This window comes from Alexandromys fortis, unplaced genomic scaffold (assembly GCF_014885135.2).
Source record: "Alexandromys fortis isolate MF-2015 unplaced genomic scaffold, M_Fortis_MF-2015_v1.1 scaffold_28, whole genome shotgun sequence".
NCBI lineage: Eukaryota > Metazoa > Chordata > Mammalia > Rodentia > Cricetidae > Alexandromys > Alexandromys fortis.
Genome location: NW_026067901.1, coordinates 3,142,407 through 3,161,167, shown reverse-complemented (window position 1 = coordinate 3,161,167; position 18,761 = coordinate 3,142,407). Strand labels below are relative to the sequence as shown.

Below are 18,761 nucleotides of genomic sequence, written 5' to 3'. Positions count from 1 at the left end.
TCACTTACAGCTGTGTCGATTAATTAGAACATCCTATTGCCTGTGTCTCTAACCTGTATCATGTCTACCCACTTGCCAGCACTTCTACTTGATCCGCTGTCTTCAGCTCCTCTCGGAACCCGCCCTTTTCTCTCCCGTGACCCTGCACCCATGCAGCCCAGCCGTGGGTGAAGTCACAACTCCTCTTTACAAAGTACTTTGTTGGTCTAAAAGTTGTTCCCTTCCCCTTTCCTTACTTAGATGCCATTTGTCCCTCTGATCTCAACTTGAACACCATTGTCTTGTGGATACTGTCACCTCTGTACAATGGAATTTTGTAGTGGTTTTCATTTGTATTTTAATAAATAAAACTTGACTGAAAATCTGAGAGTGAAACAGCCCCACACAACCTCTATGTGTTTCTTTGGGACTGAATGTCTGTGGGACTAGGCAGGACAGAAACTTCCGTCTACAGAATTTCATCCACCATGGTTGTTTTAACACCACCATAGCCCTGCAGTATTGCATTGCACCCTTGTTCCCTCCAAATTCCTGTGATTACCAGGTCTGGGAGGACAGAGAGAAATCTGACCTTCTTCACCACTGTAATACCAGTGCCTACAAAAGCTAAATTCATAAGAAGTACTTGATTTCAATTTTATCTAAAAAGAAAGTGAATTTCGATGTGATTAAATGCTAAGATTCTCCATGCTTCTGTTTTCATGCCATATTGCTGTTTCTAGGATTCTAACTTTGGAAGTTCCCAAACTGAAAACTTACTCAAGACCAGTAACACAATCCCTACAGCCCACTTCATGTTTTGTGCATGGGGTCCCGTACATCTCCCTCGGTGCTTAGGAGTTGTGGTCTGAAGGCATCAACACGCTAAATAAATCAGTGCACAAGCACAAAGTCCATCTTGTTCTGTGAGAGTCGGCAACCTCTCTTCTCAACTAACAAATCAAGCGACCTTTGTTGAGATTCAGGGCCTGAGAAAGGCTGAAGGGAGACCACAGGCAGACATGAGTGGGAAATTTGCAGTGCGGCTGCGGCTGTGAAATGCTCTCATTTTTTTTTTTTAATCAGGAAGGTTCACTCTTTTATCAGTTCAAAAGCATGTTTATCCATGAGGTCGTGTGAAAAGAATGTGTTATCCATTGCGTTTCTCTTCTCCGGAGCATAGTGATTAGCCTCCAGATCTAACAATGACAATTCAGACCCCCAAAAGGCTCACGGCTTATGTTTTCTCACCAATGATTATACAATAAACTATGAAAGCCAGAAGCCAGCTCAGTCAGCTTGAATAGACTAGGAAAAAAAGAAAAACTATCCAACGCCCTCAGTCTCACTGGGTACAATATATTTCTGTGTGCTACCTAACATTTCCACAATCAACATCTTTGAAATTATCCTAAAAGCATAAGTGGCAAGGAATATTATTTAGAAGTATAGATTAGAGAATTATCAGAGAAAAAGGAATGTAAGCTGATTCCTAAGTCTTCTTGTGTTTTTCATTTAAATGATTTTATTATTTTAAAACATGCAGTAAAGAAAGCAGACGTCATGTCCGTGGGTCCTGCTGTTACCATCTGGATGAGAAAGTTTCATTTAACCATGAGCTGGTAGACGTCATCTCAGCAGACCCTCCCAGTGTAAGCTATTATCATATATTCTGCATGAGAGTAGCAGAGCACAGGAAATCTGAGAGAAAGAAGAGATGAAGAGAATTCCACGAGAGTTTAGAAAGAAATCCTGCGTAATAAAGAAACTATTGATCAAGACCTAGGAATGGGGCCAGAGCCATGGATCAGAGGTTAAGAGTATCGTGTGTTCCTGCAGGGACAATTTCTGGCACCCACATGATGTCTCAGAACTGCCTGTAACCTCAGTTCTAGGGAAACTGACTCCCCGTTTTTGACCAAGCATGCATATGGCGCACATACATATGCAGGCAAAACACTCACACACAGAATAAGTATAAACACATATTTAAGCACACACACACACACACACACACACACACAGAGCTAATGAGAAATCTAAAACAGAGTAAGGGTTATCTGCAAGGGCTGGAGGGAAACCTCCTAAGCTGTGACCAGAATTGACCAAATCAAAGGTTTCCACTCTAAATTTTAAGTTTTTATCTTAGTGTTTTTTTTCTTGTTCTTTCTTTACTATAACATACGAAAATATAACCAAATATTATCCTCTAGAATTTACTTTTCTGAACTAGCATAATTAGCTTTGTTCTATATATGGTGAGGAACTACAAAGTAGTCAAATTTATACTTGCTGTAATAAATAATTAATCATTTTAATATAAACAGTTGATTAAAATTCCATCTTTCTTACTTCATATGGAAATAATATTATGCATAATAAACACACATACACATATAATGGACATAGTTATTAGAACAGTTATATTTCGTGAATAATCACTTGTATTATCCACTATCATACAATACCACAGACTAGGTAAGTATTAATGAAAAAAGGTTTATTTTGACTCATAGCAACAGGGTCAAGGGGTCAAATCTGGTGATGACCTTCTTACTAGCAAAGGCCCTGAAGCTGTTCGGGTTCTCTTGTGGCAAGAAAGGGCCAGTGTGATAAGTGTCTCCACCTTATGCCTTACATCATGTGTCTGTGACATGTGCCCACGTGTTCCCGTCTTCTGGACTTCTTCAAACATTCTTAACTTTTCATGTATGTCAGTTCTGAATCTGTTCAGTCATAGTCAAGTAGTTTCTCAGCAACCCCCACCACCACCACACACACACCTTTCCAGTTATGTGCCTAATAGCACAGGGACACATGGGTATATTGCAAAGAAAAGAGGTTCTTTTGTAGTTCATAGTCTACAAACCCAAAATTGAGAGTTGAACAAAACAAGCCCTCTTTGTAAAGAAACCTTGAGGTGATATAGAGCATCCCATGACAAGAGTCGGGGACCACATGTGTGCAACCTCTGGCCCAACATCTTACAAAGCCATCAGAGTTCAGTCAAGGGGGTTTACCTTGATGAACTTGTATACCTCACCACTTCCCCAACGCCCCGCCTGTCTACACAGGACCCTTTCCATCTCCAGAGAACCACAAACTCAGCTCTCTGTTTACGCTGACTTTGTATTTCAGTAATGAAATATTTTATGCATCAGAGCAGTGATTACATAAAAACAAACAAACAAACAAATAAATAAATGGTCAAATGCTACTGCTGCTGTTTCACGTGGGTGAGCGAGTGAGCGTCCACTCTGATCTCCAGCAACTGGGAGCCATTATGCACTGCAGGGGATGATTTATACTCAGTTCTCATACTCAGAACCATGTTTCATATGTCAGCTTAAAACAAGTCCTAAGACATATATCCGGAGTCCTTACTGCACACTTGAGACTTAAAGTATGGGTGCTGGGGACATACAGTGAGATATCAATCAGAAGTGCTATGACCTTGTTTTAGCACATGCGATATGCTAAGTGTAGAAAATCGAACGCCCACTAGCTAGTTCCTTGCTAATCAAAGCAATGTTGGAATCACCTGAAAGTTTGTTGGCCACGGACATCCCCAGGTCTCATCCCACACTGAATCACAAGATTTTTTTGTTAGTGAGATCCCAAAGTAGTTTGTATTCTGATTAAAATTTGAAAAGCAGTGAGGTTAGTGCTGGCTCCTCTGACAAAAGCTAAGGTCTCTGCAAAATTGCCACTGCCACAAACTATTGGTGTCACCTGGTGACAGCTGCTGCAAGAGGTGCATTAGCTGGGGCAATGCTGGAAAAGTCACCCTGGTGGTGAGGACGGGGAGAACTGGCTGGTGACCAACCCCACAGCTGCCCAGACCCAGAACCAAAGTTCTGACTTGGCCTGCTCCATCATCTGCCCCATCTGCTGGAGCGTGTGAAGGGCCCTGACCTGCAGAACCAAAGTTGCAGGACCTCCACAACACAGGACAACAACAGGATATCCAAGAAGAGTCCTAGTGAGGGCCCAGCATCGATCGTGTAGTAGAAACCAGATGCCTCGAACCAGACCAATGAGTTTTGGCAATGAACACTTGCAAGTAAAGATACATGGACAAAGGGGTTTACTGTATCACACTGCAGCTTCTATGACAAGATTTTTAATCCTCCCCCTTTTTCCTTTTTCTCTTAAACTTTGTTTGATTTTGGTGGGGAGAGGCAGAGGGTGGATGTGATGGGATGGGGAAATGAATAGGACCCAGATACAAGATGTAAAACGCACATATAATGAACAAAAAGAAAGAATAACAGTTTTAAGCAGTTTAGCTGTGTATGATCTGTTATCATCTATGGGTTTAAATCATCTTTCCTGAGTTACTAAATTCATTGCAGTATCTGAAAGACACCAGTTTCCAAACCAAAAGATTTACAAATGAGGGCTAGCACGGAATAAAGAAGTTACTTAATCTATAGGATGTAACAGAAGTATAAAACAACCTCACATCCCAAGGTCTGGGCCTCAGACCTTAACAAACTACCATTGTTCTATACCTTTTGTCCAGAGAACCTGTATCCTGGTTTCTAATAAAAACAGTAGGTCAGTAATGGGGTATGGAATTGTCATCAGAAACAAAGCCTTATATAACCTGTACACTATGTGGGTGGAGACTCGGCAGGGCTTGGGATGCGGCTACATCTGCCATTCTGCTCAACAAGCAGTTTGCTAGTTAAGGTTCCCAAAGTGGATGCAACCCCATTCTTAGCAACATCAAGCCCAGCGACAATTTTTAAAAGAAATTTCTTTGCCTATATTTTACTGTGAAAATATTTTTTAACTTGAAGCCAGTTCTTTTGTTTTTGTTTTTGTTTTGTTTTTTGGCATCAAAGAAGACACTCGTAAACTTTACTCCATTGGAAGGAACCATGTCTAAATGGAAAAAGAGAATTGCTTCCTGCCCCACCCTTAGGCCAGAGTCATTTACTTCTTGATCTGTAACTATTTTAAAGTCTGTAAACATGTACAGAAACACAGAGCCTCATATGTACATGAGACATGCACGGAGAGTCCTGTACACCAGGGACGGAGGCGCCAAGGCTTCAGGCTCCAGTGTGCAATCTGGTGTCCAATGGCCTTCATTATGCGATCCTAACTTACTGCTTTGCACATGATTATCCAAGATGCTTAAAACTGCATATATCTTATTTTTCCCTATTCTGATTTCAAAATGGCATTTTGTACAATCTCTATTGAGAATAAAATAAGCTCATTTTTAAAACAATTACCTACCAACACTGCAGATAAGAAACTGCATTTTCTGCTTAAGTGTTTTTCTTCATCTTAAATTGCATCCGTTATGAATGATGTCTAGATTATTGCTCTTTAGTTTGGGACGAATGGGAAATCCCCTCGCTTGTTTCAGAGTATCACGCTACTGAGAAGACTAGCTCTCTGAGATCACCTAAAAATAATAATCCCATTTTTTTCCTTTAGTACCACACTAGACAGTTTGATTTAATTATTATTATAGACATTTACATAAAGCTTTCTTCTGGAGAGTTTTAGCCCATTTAAGCAATGTCATTACACGGACAGAGAAACTCTTTTGAGAAATTGTAATGGGGTGTGAAAAATAATAAAACCCACAAAATACATTTATTCAAGGATTTTAATAATGAAGAGAAATTGCAATTCAGACTGAAGAGCTGGAAACTCAGTGCTCTCTCTTATTTTAAAATAAAGCGTGATTAAGCAGGTGCAGCTTAGTGCCCTGAATCAAAGGGCAGGATCCTGCGCCCTGTCTTCCGCAAAACTACTTCCATTTCAAAAAGCATGGATTCAGGATATTCACACGCTATCAACATAGCTTACTGAATATGAGAACTGTGATTCATTATAATAATAATTCTACCAGATAAAGCAAACATTCTTGGGCTTCGTGGGTTCCCTTTTATTGGAAGATTTCCCATGAATCAGCATTATCTTGTAAAGTTACTAGGAGGCATGGGGGTGCAGCACCCCAACCAGTGCCCTTTCAAAGACCCAGTGGAACAGAAGAAGTGTTGTCCTCGGGGCCTCCAGCACTGCCTCCTATAGAGCTCCCTCATTAAGGAAGGAAACAAGCAAGTCCATATTTTTGTGGCGTGAATTGGAAAGAGCTGGCCATTTAAACTATAAAGTTTTACAGGCTTTGATCCAACAACCTCACCCTTCACAATGTGCACTATGCCCAAAGCCATAAAAAAGTGCCTCAAGTTTCTGTATGGATGACATCATAGTGCTGCTCACAAGAAAAACCAAAACCAAAACACCACGTAGCCTTTGAGAGGAAGAAACAGAATCACAGCAAATCTTGCGGTGTAATAATAGGCAGCAATGTCTGATTGGTACTGAGGGGATGTCCTCAGTGTCTGTCACTAATAAAGAGGGTCAAAAAAATGAACGGTACCATTCTCAGCATAGAAAAAGCTTGCAGAGTTACATGTGAGCGGGCATGAGAAACATCACTTGGCAAAGCAGACAGGAACTAAACTATTTTCTATTTTGAATACTATACATGCAATGTTTTTATTAAGATGATCTGAGAAATCAAAAACAATGGCAATGGGTTTTTGATCCTACTGCACATACTGGCTTTGTGGGAGCCTAGGCAGTTTGGATGCTCACCTTACTAGACCTGGATGGAGGTGGGTGGTCCTTGGACTTCCCACAGGGCAGGGAACCCAGACTGCTCTTTGGGCTGACGAGGGAGGGGGACTTGATCGGGGGAGGGCGAGGGAAATGGGAGGCGGTGGCGGGGAGGAGGCAGAAATCTTTAATAAATAAATAAATAAATTTTTTAAAAAGTTGCTCAAATGTTGTACCCAAACCTTTCTGGCTCCTCTGAGTCTACTTACCTAGCTCAGGGTGCACATGTAAAATGATCTCATGAGAAAATTAAAGCAACCTGCTGATGTCTCTATGAGGATATATTGAGAATACACACACGGTGTAGACTTGAGTCAGTTGCATAAGAGCAAGGAAGATCTGGACCCACAAATCCCAAGCTAAGCCAGCCGCTGCTCCTTCCCTCATGCCCCGTCCCCTACTTTACCTCTGTCTCTGCCTCCTCCCCTCATTCTGTCCTTATGAATCTCACAGAATCTTGTGCTTGCATATCCACGCATTAGTGAACAAGTCAGTGTCCATATATGTGACTCCTTTAGACTAACAAATAACAACAATAGCAAAAAGTGCTCTTTTTAGTGAGGACTTGAGAGAAGTATTTTCAGAAATTGTCTTGTAGATGGAGTTCTGTGACTGAGTGGATGGCCTAGAATGCTTCTAAGCATACAAATGATTCTGAAAGTGTTTCTAGACCTCAGAAATGAGCTTTATATGGAGTGTGAGAAAGGGAAGCAAAGTCTCCTCACACGATCTTGCAAGTGCTTTTATTATTGTTGTTCTTTTGTATTTTATTAAAGTCAAGCCTCCATCCTACCCCACATACAACACACACTCAGTGACGCTATGCAAGTGGATTCTACTGTCCTGAGTAATGAAGCCATATTTCACCTGCTGCCCAAAGTAACCTTTGGGCATACAAAGTGAGCATACACACTTCTTTATTTACTTGGTAGGAGTTTGTATTAAGCAACACAAATGGCAGAAAGCCCCCTGGAAAATATATTTTGTGTATCTCTACTGCTTCTTTCGCTATATGCAAGAGTCTTTCAAGAAAAATTAAAATGTTCTTCTAGAGTAGAAGCAAGTAAAAATGATCACCAAAATAGAAAAATATATCATAACTGAAAGTGATTTAACTTGTCCAGCTTAAAGAGATCAATAAAATGTTTTTTTTTCATACAGAGTTGTATTTTTTCAAAGAAGGTATTGATCAGCAAAGGTCTGCTTACATTTGCATTCCTTACAGCACTTGCCATCCACGTATGCAGGAGCCGATTTAGGAGGACAGTCAGGAGCAGGGCAGACCAGAGTCTCACACTGGATGGTCCCGTTCTGAAAAGCAAACAGCACTTTAAAAATTCCATGTAGGAATTTTATATTCCTCAAAGGCTTTTAAATGCATTTCATAGAGTTCAAGCTCTTCACATAAAATGTCACCATGCTCTTTAGCAATACCCATGATTTGGTGACCCACAGTAATGCTGGCTGCATTCTGGCAGTTGACATTGGCTCCCATTTTTGCCCATCAACTGATCTTTACTAAGTAAATCTGCACCTTCTGTAGGGACGTAGAGAAGGACACAAGCCCACAGGGAACTAGCAAGCTAGGGGTTAGCCTGGAACACATCATCTTCAAACCAACCACCCATCTAGCTGCTCTGACTTTTTGAGTCAGTGTGTAAACCTCACCAAATCACACCTTACAAGTCGACTTACATTTCTGGCCCCACTTGGGAAGGTTTCACTATAATTGTACAGTGTTATAATTTTATTATATTGTAATCTTAAATAAAAACCATATTACAAAGAGATGCACATATGTGCACAATAAACACCCACTACACATGGACAAACTCCCACCCAGATGCACACATATATGATCACACACACAAAAATGCTCTCAAGTGTGCATACACACATGCACAGATGCATACACATATGTGCATATGTACAGAGGTACACACACGTACACACACATCCACACAATGGCATACTCTCTCTGTCTCTTTCTCTTTCACACACACACAGTCACACACAGACACACACACAAACACACGTAGACACACACATAGACACACACAGACAGAGACATACACAGACACACACATAGACACATGCACAATCACACACAGACATACACACAAATATACATAGACACACACATAGACACATGCACACACACACACAGAGACACGCAGATACATACATAGACACACACAGACACACAGAGGTACACACATGGAGAACCACACTAACATACAAATCTCTTTAGATCTTCTTTATGTGCATGATAGTTTGTTTTTGAATCAACTGGACGAGTAGGAGGAAACATTCAAGACACTGACTCAAATAGATCTATGACTCCTTCACAGAAATCTAGCATTTTACCAGATGAGTTCATGTGGAATTCAGAAGTTTAAAACCAAACTTGTTCTGAAGCTTTCTTTGAAATATGAATACAGTTTTGAAATAATAGTGCACTAAAAATTATTTATTACTGAGAATTAAATAAAATCACATTTACTTAAACTGTGTAGTGTATATTCTACATTAGCCAACTATTAAAAACTATTTAAAATGTATTATTTATATTATTCAGTCTAGATGCAGTATTTAATACTCTATATAATTCAGTTTCTTTATATTTCATTAATAAAAACATGGGGGGCGGAATTCTCCAGAAATGCTAAGGGTTATAGGAGAGGCTCCCTTGGGGTTAGCCTTGCTACCCTAATTTAAATTGCTAACTTCATGTACGCCAGATAAGCTTCATAGCCTCCTCAAACCATAATCAAACCACGGCCACAGCTAGAGTGTCTTTAATAATGTAACACACTGTTCTTCAGAAGTGACCAGGTTTGCTAGCATTTTAGTGTTGCATTTAGAGAAAACAGGTCTTGAAATTTTCATGAATACATTGTCTTAATAAATATTTAATGGGAGGGGGTCATCTGAGTCCCCTGTGAATGTGATTGTGAGGCATACCAGGCATGTGCAGTTCTTACAGCCATCTGTCCAGGACTCAAACTCTCGGTAGGTGGTTCCCTTCATGGTGCATGTCCGCTCACAATAGCACTGGTCCAGCCTGTTCATTCGCTGTTCAGCTCGAGACAGCTACGGCACAAAGACAGGGCTCACCATTGCAGCCACTGGGAAACACACGGTGATCCAGCAGCATCGAATTGTGTTAAGTGAACAGCAATAGCAATGGGCTGGGCCCACCATCAATTATTATAAGCATATTAAGCCATCGCAAATTATTATTATAAATATATCAAGCCTGTAAATTTGTAAATAATCATCTCAACACTTTACACATGAAAAGTTATCTTTAAAACAAAAATCACAATTTACAAGACAAATTGAGGCTAATTGAGAATAACACCATCCACGAGGCAAGGAAGAATTTTTCATTTTTAAAAAGCATTTAATTCCATTAATAGGTTTATTCAAGTAAAAGATTCAGAATTTACAGCATATACATAACAAACTGCACACACATACACATACACACACACACACACAGCCTTCAAAAAATCCTTCAATACTTTGCAAAATTTAAAATCTGGTGAACATGACATTTAACTTGGGATGTACTTCAGCCTTTGGTGAATGAGCCTACAAATATAGCGTGACAGCTAAAAACTCTTCATAACCCATTTTCTTGTCCCAAAAATGATGTCCATATTCTTTACATTGTCTTTACACCTCCTTGATTATAATGAATAATAATAATAATTGAATAGTATGAAATAATTATAAATAACAATAATCTATCATAAGAAGAAATAAAATTAGGCAATGAAAGATCTTGCAGCAGTAAAGCAGAGTATAAAACAGGTATTCTGCTCCAGATCTGATTTACTGAGTCATTTGTTATACAGATGACTAGGATTTAAATATTTATAAACCCTAATAAACATTATAACCTTTTTCCTTGAGCAAAAGTCTCAATTCGGTCCCAGTAAATTGTAAAAGGAATGTCTCAAAGATGAAAACCTATGGTGATACAGGAGCTGTTGGGAGTCACATGACTGTGGAGCATTCGCGATGTGTTTCTGAGTCGTTTTTACCTTGGCTGAGGTCTTGGATAAAATATCCTGCAGCTCCATGATTTTCTGCACAAGTCCATGGAAGTCGTTGCACGTTGGACAGGCTGCAATTACAAACAGGACACTGATCAAGCTGTGTCCATCAGGGGTTGGATCTGACTAAATCTGGACTGACAGCCCGTATGTGTGAACTCCAATCTCCAACTGGCATTCTAAACAAGACGAGGGAAGAGTCCCACTTTTCATCCCAACATGCAGTGCAGGACTAAGAGACTTACTTCGGTTCAGATCCGGGCACTGCACAATGAACCCCTGGGGCATGACAAGTAACTGCACATCTTGCATTATTCCCTGTGTGGAAAAAATAAAAGAAGCATTATTTTCCTTTCCAGAAATTATGCTCAATAGTCAAGTTTGTGAGGAAAAGTGTTAAAGAACAGATCCTCCCAAACCCCTGGATCTAGAACCTTCCTGGATTTATTCCTAACCAGCCCATGTTAGGCAAGGAGATTCATCAGGCAAAACAGAGAATTACCCAGGTAGTTTTCCTTGACAATGTTTTTAAAGATTAAATGTCAAGATTCCAGGATGTGGTCATAGTCTTATTGCTGTGGGAAGTTATTTTTAGTTTACCACAGAAGCAGGGCTTCCAAGTGACCTTTAAGAATCAACATAAAAATCACGTTGGGCTTTATCACCATAGACCGGAGACCAGTTTTGTATTAACAATGATCAAAAGGAAAAGGGTAGGTAAACTGAGTCTTGAAAGCTACGCCCATTTAAACATTTCTCTCTCTCTCTCTCTCTCTTTTTTTTTTTTTTACTGAGTTTCTTTTTAAAGTTGATCTCCCAATTCAGAAAGGATGATGGACTTAGTAAGCAGGTAAAGCAAGGCTTTTTTTGGGGTGCTTAGGAATGCAGGAAGTTTAGCATGAAGCTGTTTAAATGCCAGCGGCAAGCGGCCCACTTTACACGGAAGTCTGTGCATTTAAAGCACCCCTAGCCTAAGCTGCTAGCTGGATGGAATCAAAGCAAGGCCAGTGGTAATAAAAACAACCCTATCTAAGGTACTCCAGCCTTCCCTCTTTCCCACCACCCCATCTCCTATGCGCTTCAAGTACTTCATTGTGTTTAATGTGATCCTCTTGAAGAACGCAAAGCAGAAAGTCTAGAGATAGGTGACTGTAACCGATATGCTCGGAAGAGCATAGCATCCTTATAAAGACTCACCGCCCAAGTGTGATCTGTGCTGCTTCTCCTTATTTACTGTGATTAGCAACGTGAGTGACAACTGTTTCAGTACCCAGTGTGGCAATTACTAGGTCTGTTCTTGAAATGGGATTTCAGAAGTAGCTTGGGTGTAGCTCTGACTTGGTGGAAGCTCCATGGAAATCAGGCTGGTGTGTGCGCCATGCAGCTCTGCGCTGCACACCTAACGGGCACTGTTCTCAGACCACAATAAAGATGGCAAGTCACATAGCCATACAAATAATTCATGTGTGGGGACTGTGAGGCCACAGCTGACTCCAAGACGGCCATAATTAAATAGAGAGAGATTTGGAACCCGCAGCACGCATCTGTCATCCCTCGCATGGGCAAGGGGCATTGATTTTTAGGGCTTTAAAGAGTGGAATCAATTCCCCACATCTGTCACCTACTAGCTGCTGGCTTTGGGCAGGTTACTTCACCTCTCTGGGTAGGTTGATGCATATGTATGAGAAGGAGAAAAGACCCTCATCAACATTTTCAAAGTGCGGGATTAAATAAAATAGTATAGTCACACCATCTGGTTTCCGGAGAACAGGTAATATTTAGTTTTCTTAATATTAATATTAACTCTGTTAATATAATTTAATTAACTCTAACATTATATACTGGGCTCAGAAGTCTGAATTGACTGGTGTCTCCTCACTCACTAAGTCCACAGGTGGGACATCCCTCACATTCTCTGACTTCCCAATGGTCACAGTACTGGAGGAATGTTCACACAATGAGCAGCCGCTGGTAAACATTTATCTAGCCTCTATTTATTCAGCCTCAAGACTTGCAGATATTCATCTGGGACAGCATCTGATCCTCTCTAGTGAGGAAATTCTGACTGCTTCCAAGTTTTCACTAGAGATAAATTTTGACGGCTTTCTGTTTTAAGAGATTGGTGCATGAGGAATCCATGACTCATTTTTCCAACCCCGGGTTACTAACGACTGTGTAAAAGCATCATCATGGGTGACATCTCACGGTGGGATGTTTCTATGTTAACATTTTCTATTTTTACAATTTTGAATTCTTAATCTCAAGAATGTCATATTGATTACTAATTATGGCCTGATTGCCATTTCTGTAATATATAAAGATTAAAAGGTGAGTGGGAGTTATTTTTACCAGTTTAAAATTGGTCTAAGATGGAGCTGGAGAGACGATTCAGTGGTTGAGAGCACTGTCTGCTGCTCTTCCAGAGGGCTCAGGTTCAGTTCCCCGGACCTATATGCGGTAGCTCAAAACCATCTATAACTACAAGGGATCCAACATTCTCATATAAACATAAATAAAAATAAATACATCATTAAATGCTCTAAAAAGCAGAAATAGAAAGCAAATAGAAATACATAAAGTAAAAAGGCACAACGAGGATTTTTGTTTCATGATATAGAAAGTGAAATGAACTTTTGCAAACTCATTAGAGAGTATTTCCATTTTAAATTCATGCTCAGACTCAAGCTAAACGATACCTTAAAATATCCATGGGCATTATTTCGCTGTCCCAACCAAAACGTGGTACCAAGAGGCAAGTCTGTGGAAGGCATTTCCACCACTCGTTCATAGATTCTGAAAGATAGAATATCAGAGAATGGCCATGAGCACACAGGAATCTCTCAGAGTCTTCCAATTCTTGACATGAGAATGATTCTCTTACTTATTGCAGTCGACGTGTAAAATCAAATGAGAGGCACTGATGGCTAAGGAGAGCTTGTGCCACTTGGCATCAGCCAAAATATAAGGAAAGACTTCGGTGTGAGGACGGTGAGTGCCGGAGCGGTAATGCAGTCTGATCTCATTTCGATGGCCACTGCTTTCCAGTTCCAGGTACCTTCACAGAGAAAAGCCACAGGTAAATCTCATCAATGACTACATAAGCGGCTTCTCCAGAGAGATGGAGCAGATACATACGTTCTATTCTTTCTACAATGTACAACCAGACATTGCAAGTAAGAAGTGTAGCAAACAACAGGAGATAGCAGAGCATAGGAAAGGATGGGGCTTGAACACTGGGAACTAAGGTTTAAGAGGGAATGGGAAACCTGGGCTAGGGGGAAAAGAAAGAGGGAAGATGTGTGTAATTCATGTGCTTTTAATATGGTCAAAAGTAATGTCTAAGAAATTTGTAGGCCATGGGGGAAAATGATGTTGTTTTACTAAATGACCATGCCTTCTAAATATTTATGTTCGCATCCACAGAGTCATGTGGTTCTCAGCCGTGGCCAGAGAAGCCTCTAACTGGCAGTAGGTAATGGTTAATGTGGAGCCAAGGACTGTGCAAAGTGCTGAAAGCAGTGACTGAGCAGTCAGCCATAGGAAGAAAACTATGCCACATCACTACCTCCACCAACCCTAAGGCTCAGGGAGAATCACTGGGGAAGGACAGAAAGAACGAAAGAATGGGAAGGATTGTTGTGAAATTCTGTCTTCTGGCAATGACAGGGCTTTTGTACACACGAACTCCCAGTAGCTTTTATTACCTTACACAAGATCTGTGCAAGATCAAGTCAGTAAAAATTTCATAACAACATACGTTAGGAGGATGAAATATCAAGGTATGCCAGTCTAGACAAAGAACTGTAGGCAGCTAATGACTGCTGAGAGGGAGAACTGACCTCTTCAAAGGATGAGCTCCCTAACTGGTTATCCAGTACAAAGCGGTTAGTCCATCCCGAAATCATATACACACAAGCAATAAAAACAGACACAGAGTAACCGAGCAGTGGTGACGCACGCCTTTAATCCCGCACTCAGGAGGCAGAGGCAGGTGGATCTCCGTGAGTTCGAAACCAGCCTAGTCTACAAGAGGTAGTTCCAGGACAGGCTCCAAAACCACAGAGAAATCTTGTCTCAAAAATAATAATAAAAAAGTAGACACAGAAGGTTGTATGCATGTGTTTATGCACACAAACACACACATACACACATATATGTATATACATAATCAAAGAAAAAACATCAATTTGAGAGAGGGAATAAGTAGGCAAAGGAAAGGCTAGCTAGAGGAGGAAAGGGAAGAGGGAAAGTGGTTAAATTACGTTTTAATTTTCTAAAGTTCCAGTATAGAAGGGTGCTCCTTGGCACTCATGCTTCACAGAGAAGCTATTAGGGATGGATGGCTTCCATGAAAGAGAGCATCAGTCTTCTCTAGAGTTGTAGCCATTGGAAGTTTCTCACGCTCCAGTGGACGACCCCACACCCATGCACACACATACGGCAGCACTCATTAGACTTAAAAACAAATTAAATTAATTATATTAAAAACAAATAAAAGACTAGAAAGGGAGGAAGTTGGGAGGAAGATGTGATGATCTTAATGGGAGATTGAGAATGAGAGGGGGTGGATATGATTATTGTGTACATGTATAAAAATGTCAAAGAACTGATAAAAATTTAAAAGCCAATAAGAAGAAGGAAGAAGAGGAAAAATAATCAAGTTGGTTAACCAAAGTCACAAACTGAAGACTGGCTCCTTTTTACATTTAGTTTTAATTGATATTATAATCAGTTTATGAATTTGTGGTATAATGTCTCTTTTGATGAATGTTAAGAAGGCAATGTGAGTAACTAGCATACTAACCACATAGAACATTTATCAGTGCTCTGTGGTGGGAACACAGTCATTTCTTCTAGTGGTTTTAAAATGCAAATAAAGTGTTAACAAATCAATCACTGTGGTTTAGAGTATTAAAATTTATCCTTATTTAGCTCTGATATTCTACCTACCAACAATTTCTCTTCATTCTGCCTTCCCCTATACATTCTCATTCTTTGGGAACCTTTTCTTTACTTTATACTTCTAAGGGGTCAACAGTTTTAGCTTCGACTTTTGAGAGAGAACATATGTGAGTTGTCTTTTTACACCTGAATTTATTGCATGTACTGTACTATATTCCAGATTCATTAAATGATGAGATTTCATTATTTTTATGACTAGGTTTTCTTACCCACTCACAGGCACTTAAGCTGATTCCATATCTTGCAAATGTAAATATTGCTATCAAAGCCATGGAAGTGCAGATAGCTTTCACACAACAACTCCCTCATTGGATATGTGCTCAGATATGGTGGAGTGTTTTGAGGAATACCATATGATTTTCCATGATGAATAAACTATTTTTCACTTTCACTCATGGGGTATGAGTTCACTTTCCTCCATATCCTCACCAATATCTGCTATCATTTGAAAAGTGACCATTCCTCATGACAGTGTAGTGATGGTGAACATTTTAGGACGACAACCTTATGAATGCACTTGATCATATCAGTAACAACAAATACTCATTGTATTATCAATTCAACTAGTTAGTTCTTTGAGGATAGAGAAGCATTTGCTTTTTAAAACAATTAACAATTGTAAGCATACCACCCACTTCTATATACCTGTTAATTCTCAACATACTGAGCCAAGAGCCTCACCGCTGCAATCAGGCACCCTCCTCTAGCTAGCAGTAGAAATGCTGCTTACACTGAAATCCTGAATTAGAAAACAGTGGCACCTCACTGACGATAAAGAAGACATCATCCACTATAAATGACAAACTCTTCATCATGTGTGTAGCTCCAGAGGGCATAACTGCAAGTGGCTAATCATACAGGCTTTGAGCTCCAAGTTCTACTCTGTCCCTCACAGCTGCCCATGACCTGGCCTGACCTCTTCCTGCCTCCATTTTCTCACACGTATGATGGAGATGCAACATTGTACACACAAAGTAGGGAACACTCAGTAATGCTAACACTTGATTAGCCAATATCTTTATAAGGTCTATTTTAAATCCATCTCTGGGAATAACAAGCAAATTAAATACATTTTTAAAAACTTTAATTTATTTTTGAGATTATATAAATATATCATTTCTATCTTCCCTTTCTGCTCTCCAAACTCTCCAATATATCACTCCATGTTTTTTTTTTATCAAATCGATTATAATATCATGATATATATTTATATACAAACCTGCACCGCCTCTATTATGTTACTTGTATATATGTTTTCAGGGTTGACCATTTGGTATCAGATAACCAATTGGTATGCTCTTCCCTGGGGAAGACTATTTCTCCTGCTCTCAGCATTCTTTGGTTGCAAGACCAGAAGACAGAAGCTAAAGGCAAAGCAGGAGAAAAATCCACTCATAGAGAAGTTGACCACAGTGGTAGGAAGGGAGCTGTAGCAAAGTCAGTAAAAAATAAAATACAACAAAATGCAAAGGTCCAGCAGAGGCACATGCATTGTGAGTGTGGTGGCATTTGTCATTCCTTGTGGAAAGCTCTGTCCCCCAGCTACTTCCAGTGGTTGCCTCAGATGTCAAAGAAATAAGAAGAAGCATTGTGTTCTTTGATTGATATCACTTATAAAAACTGAATTAACTCTAGTCATGTTATTCTGTTTGTTTTTAATGATATCTGGTCATCAGCAAGGCTCAATAATTCAGAAATCTAAGAGACCACAGAGCTTTAACTTTGTCTCCACTGTACTAAATGCAGCAATGGGACAGTTAATACCCTCTCTAAACTTCAGTCTCCTTTCCTATCAAATGGGGACAATATGAATGGAAATCTCAAACCACTGTTAACAGAATTAAATAGGATCAAATGTGTATATTGTGTGGTTCTGGACAAAGAATAAACACTTTGCATACATCAGTGTGAAGACCTACAGCTCCTATGGTGTGGTCATGCTTCCTACAGAAATGCCAGGAAAATTTACACTGGATTGTATCTTGAGTGAATGTGAATCTCTGGGACAGAAAGTACTTTAATTAGAATCTACCCAGATAATGACACTGCAGTTTCATCTATAACATTCCCATCAAAACAATCATCCAGATTGCTTGAAAACATCCAGTGACTAGCAACTGACAGCTTCTTAGGCACTTTATTTTTTAATAAAAATAGACCTTTCTCACATGAAAGCATAAACAAAAGCGATTTTTAAAAAATAGTAGTCTGTTAGTTTAATTACTCTTGCAAATATTGTCATGGGATATGTTGAGAATGTGCCCTTAAACAAGATAAGCAATGCCGAATCTTAGAGATCCCCAGTAATAAATACATAAACAAAATGGAAGGTAGTCATTTCACAGTCAATGAAAACAGGACACTAGAAGTCTTCCTGGAAAAAAATTTCATGAATAAAATACCCAGGGAGCCAAAACCCTTCGGTCCCCCGTGACCTCAAATGAACTCTGAAGCACTCTGAAGGCTGCAACTATACAGAGAGGCCCAAGAGAGAAACTCTGAAGCACAAGCTGTGACTGCACAGAGTGGACCAATAGAGTGAACCAAGAGAAAAAAAATCAAGAGAGTGGACTAAGAGAGCTGGCCAAGAGATACCTCAGCATCTCCCTGAGACACAGACAGCAACAATAGAGGGCAGAATAAGAACAGTTCCCAAAGACACAGACAGCAACTGCAAGGATTGAACCAAAGGCAAAGGCACTGCCAGCACCAATTGGAGGAAGAGATGGGTAGGCGCCAATGCAAGAATTCATTCAACAACCTACAAAGCAACATAGTAACACTAGAACCCAGTGGTCATACTTCAAAGAAACCTGATCATCCTAATGCAGAAAAAGCAGAAAAAAAAAACGATTTTAAATGTAACTTTATGAGGATGATAGAGACTTTTAAAGAAGAAATGAAAAATTCCCTTAAAGAAATGGAGGAAAAGACAAAACAAAAAATTGGAAAAAATAAATAAGCCTCTCAAAGAAACTCAAGAAAAACAAAACAAATAGGTGAAGCAAACAGTTCAAATATTTCAAGACTTGAAGTATGAAAATAGAGTCAATAAGAAAACAAAAGCTGAGGGAATTCTGGAAATGGAAAACCTGGGTTAAAAAAAAA

At 39.7% G+C, this 18,761-nt stretch overlaps 1 protein-coding gene across 1 annotated transcript in view; it reads right to left on the bottom strand.

Moving 5' to 3' along the window:
• The window catches only part of Nell2 (neural EGFL like 2), a 292,336-nt gene that overhangs the window by 192,734 nt on the left and 80,841 nt on the right, over positions 1-18,761 (bottom strand). Inside the window, exons 4-9 of the mRNA XM_050130946.1 lie at positions 13,573-13,746; positions 13,388-13,484; positions 10,937-11,009; positions 10,680-10,762; positions 9,592-9,720; positions 7,836-7,938 (exon numbers count right to left, since the gene is read on the bottom strand). Of these exons, the coding sequence (XP_049986903.1) occupies positions 7,836-7,938; positions 9,592-9,720; positions 10,680-10,762; positions 10,937-11,009; positions 13,388-13,484; positions 13,573-13,746 (659 nt within the window). The remainder of the gene's footprint in view (positions 1-7,835; positions 7,939-9,591; positions 9,721-10,679; positions 10,763-10,936; positions 11,010-13,387; positions 13,485-13,572; positions 13,747-18,761) is intronic.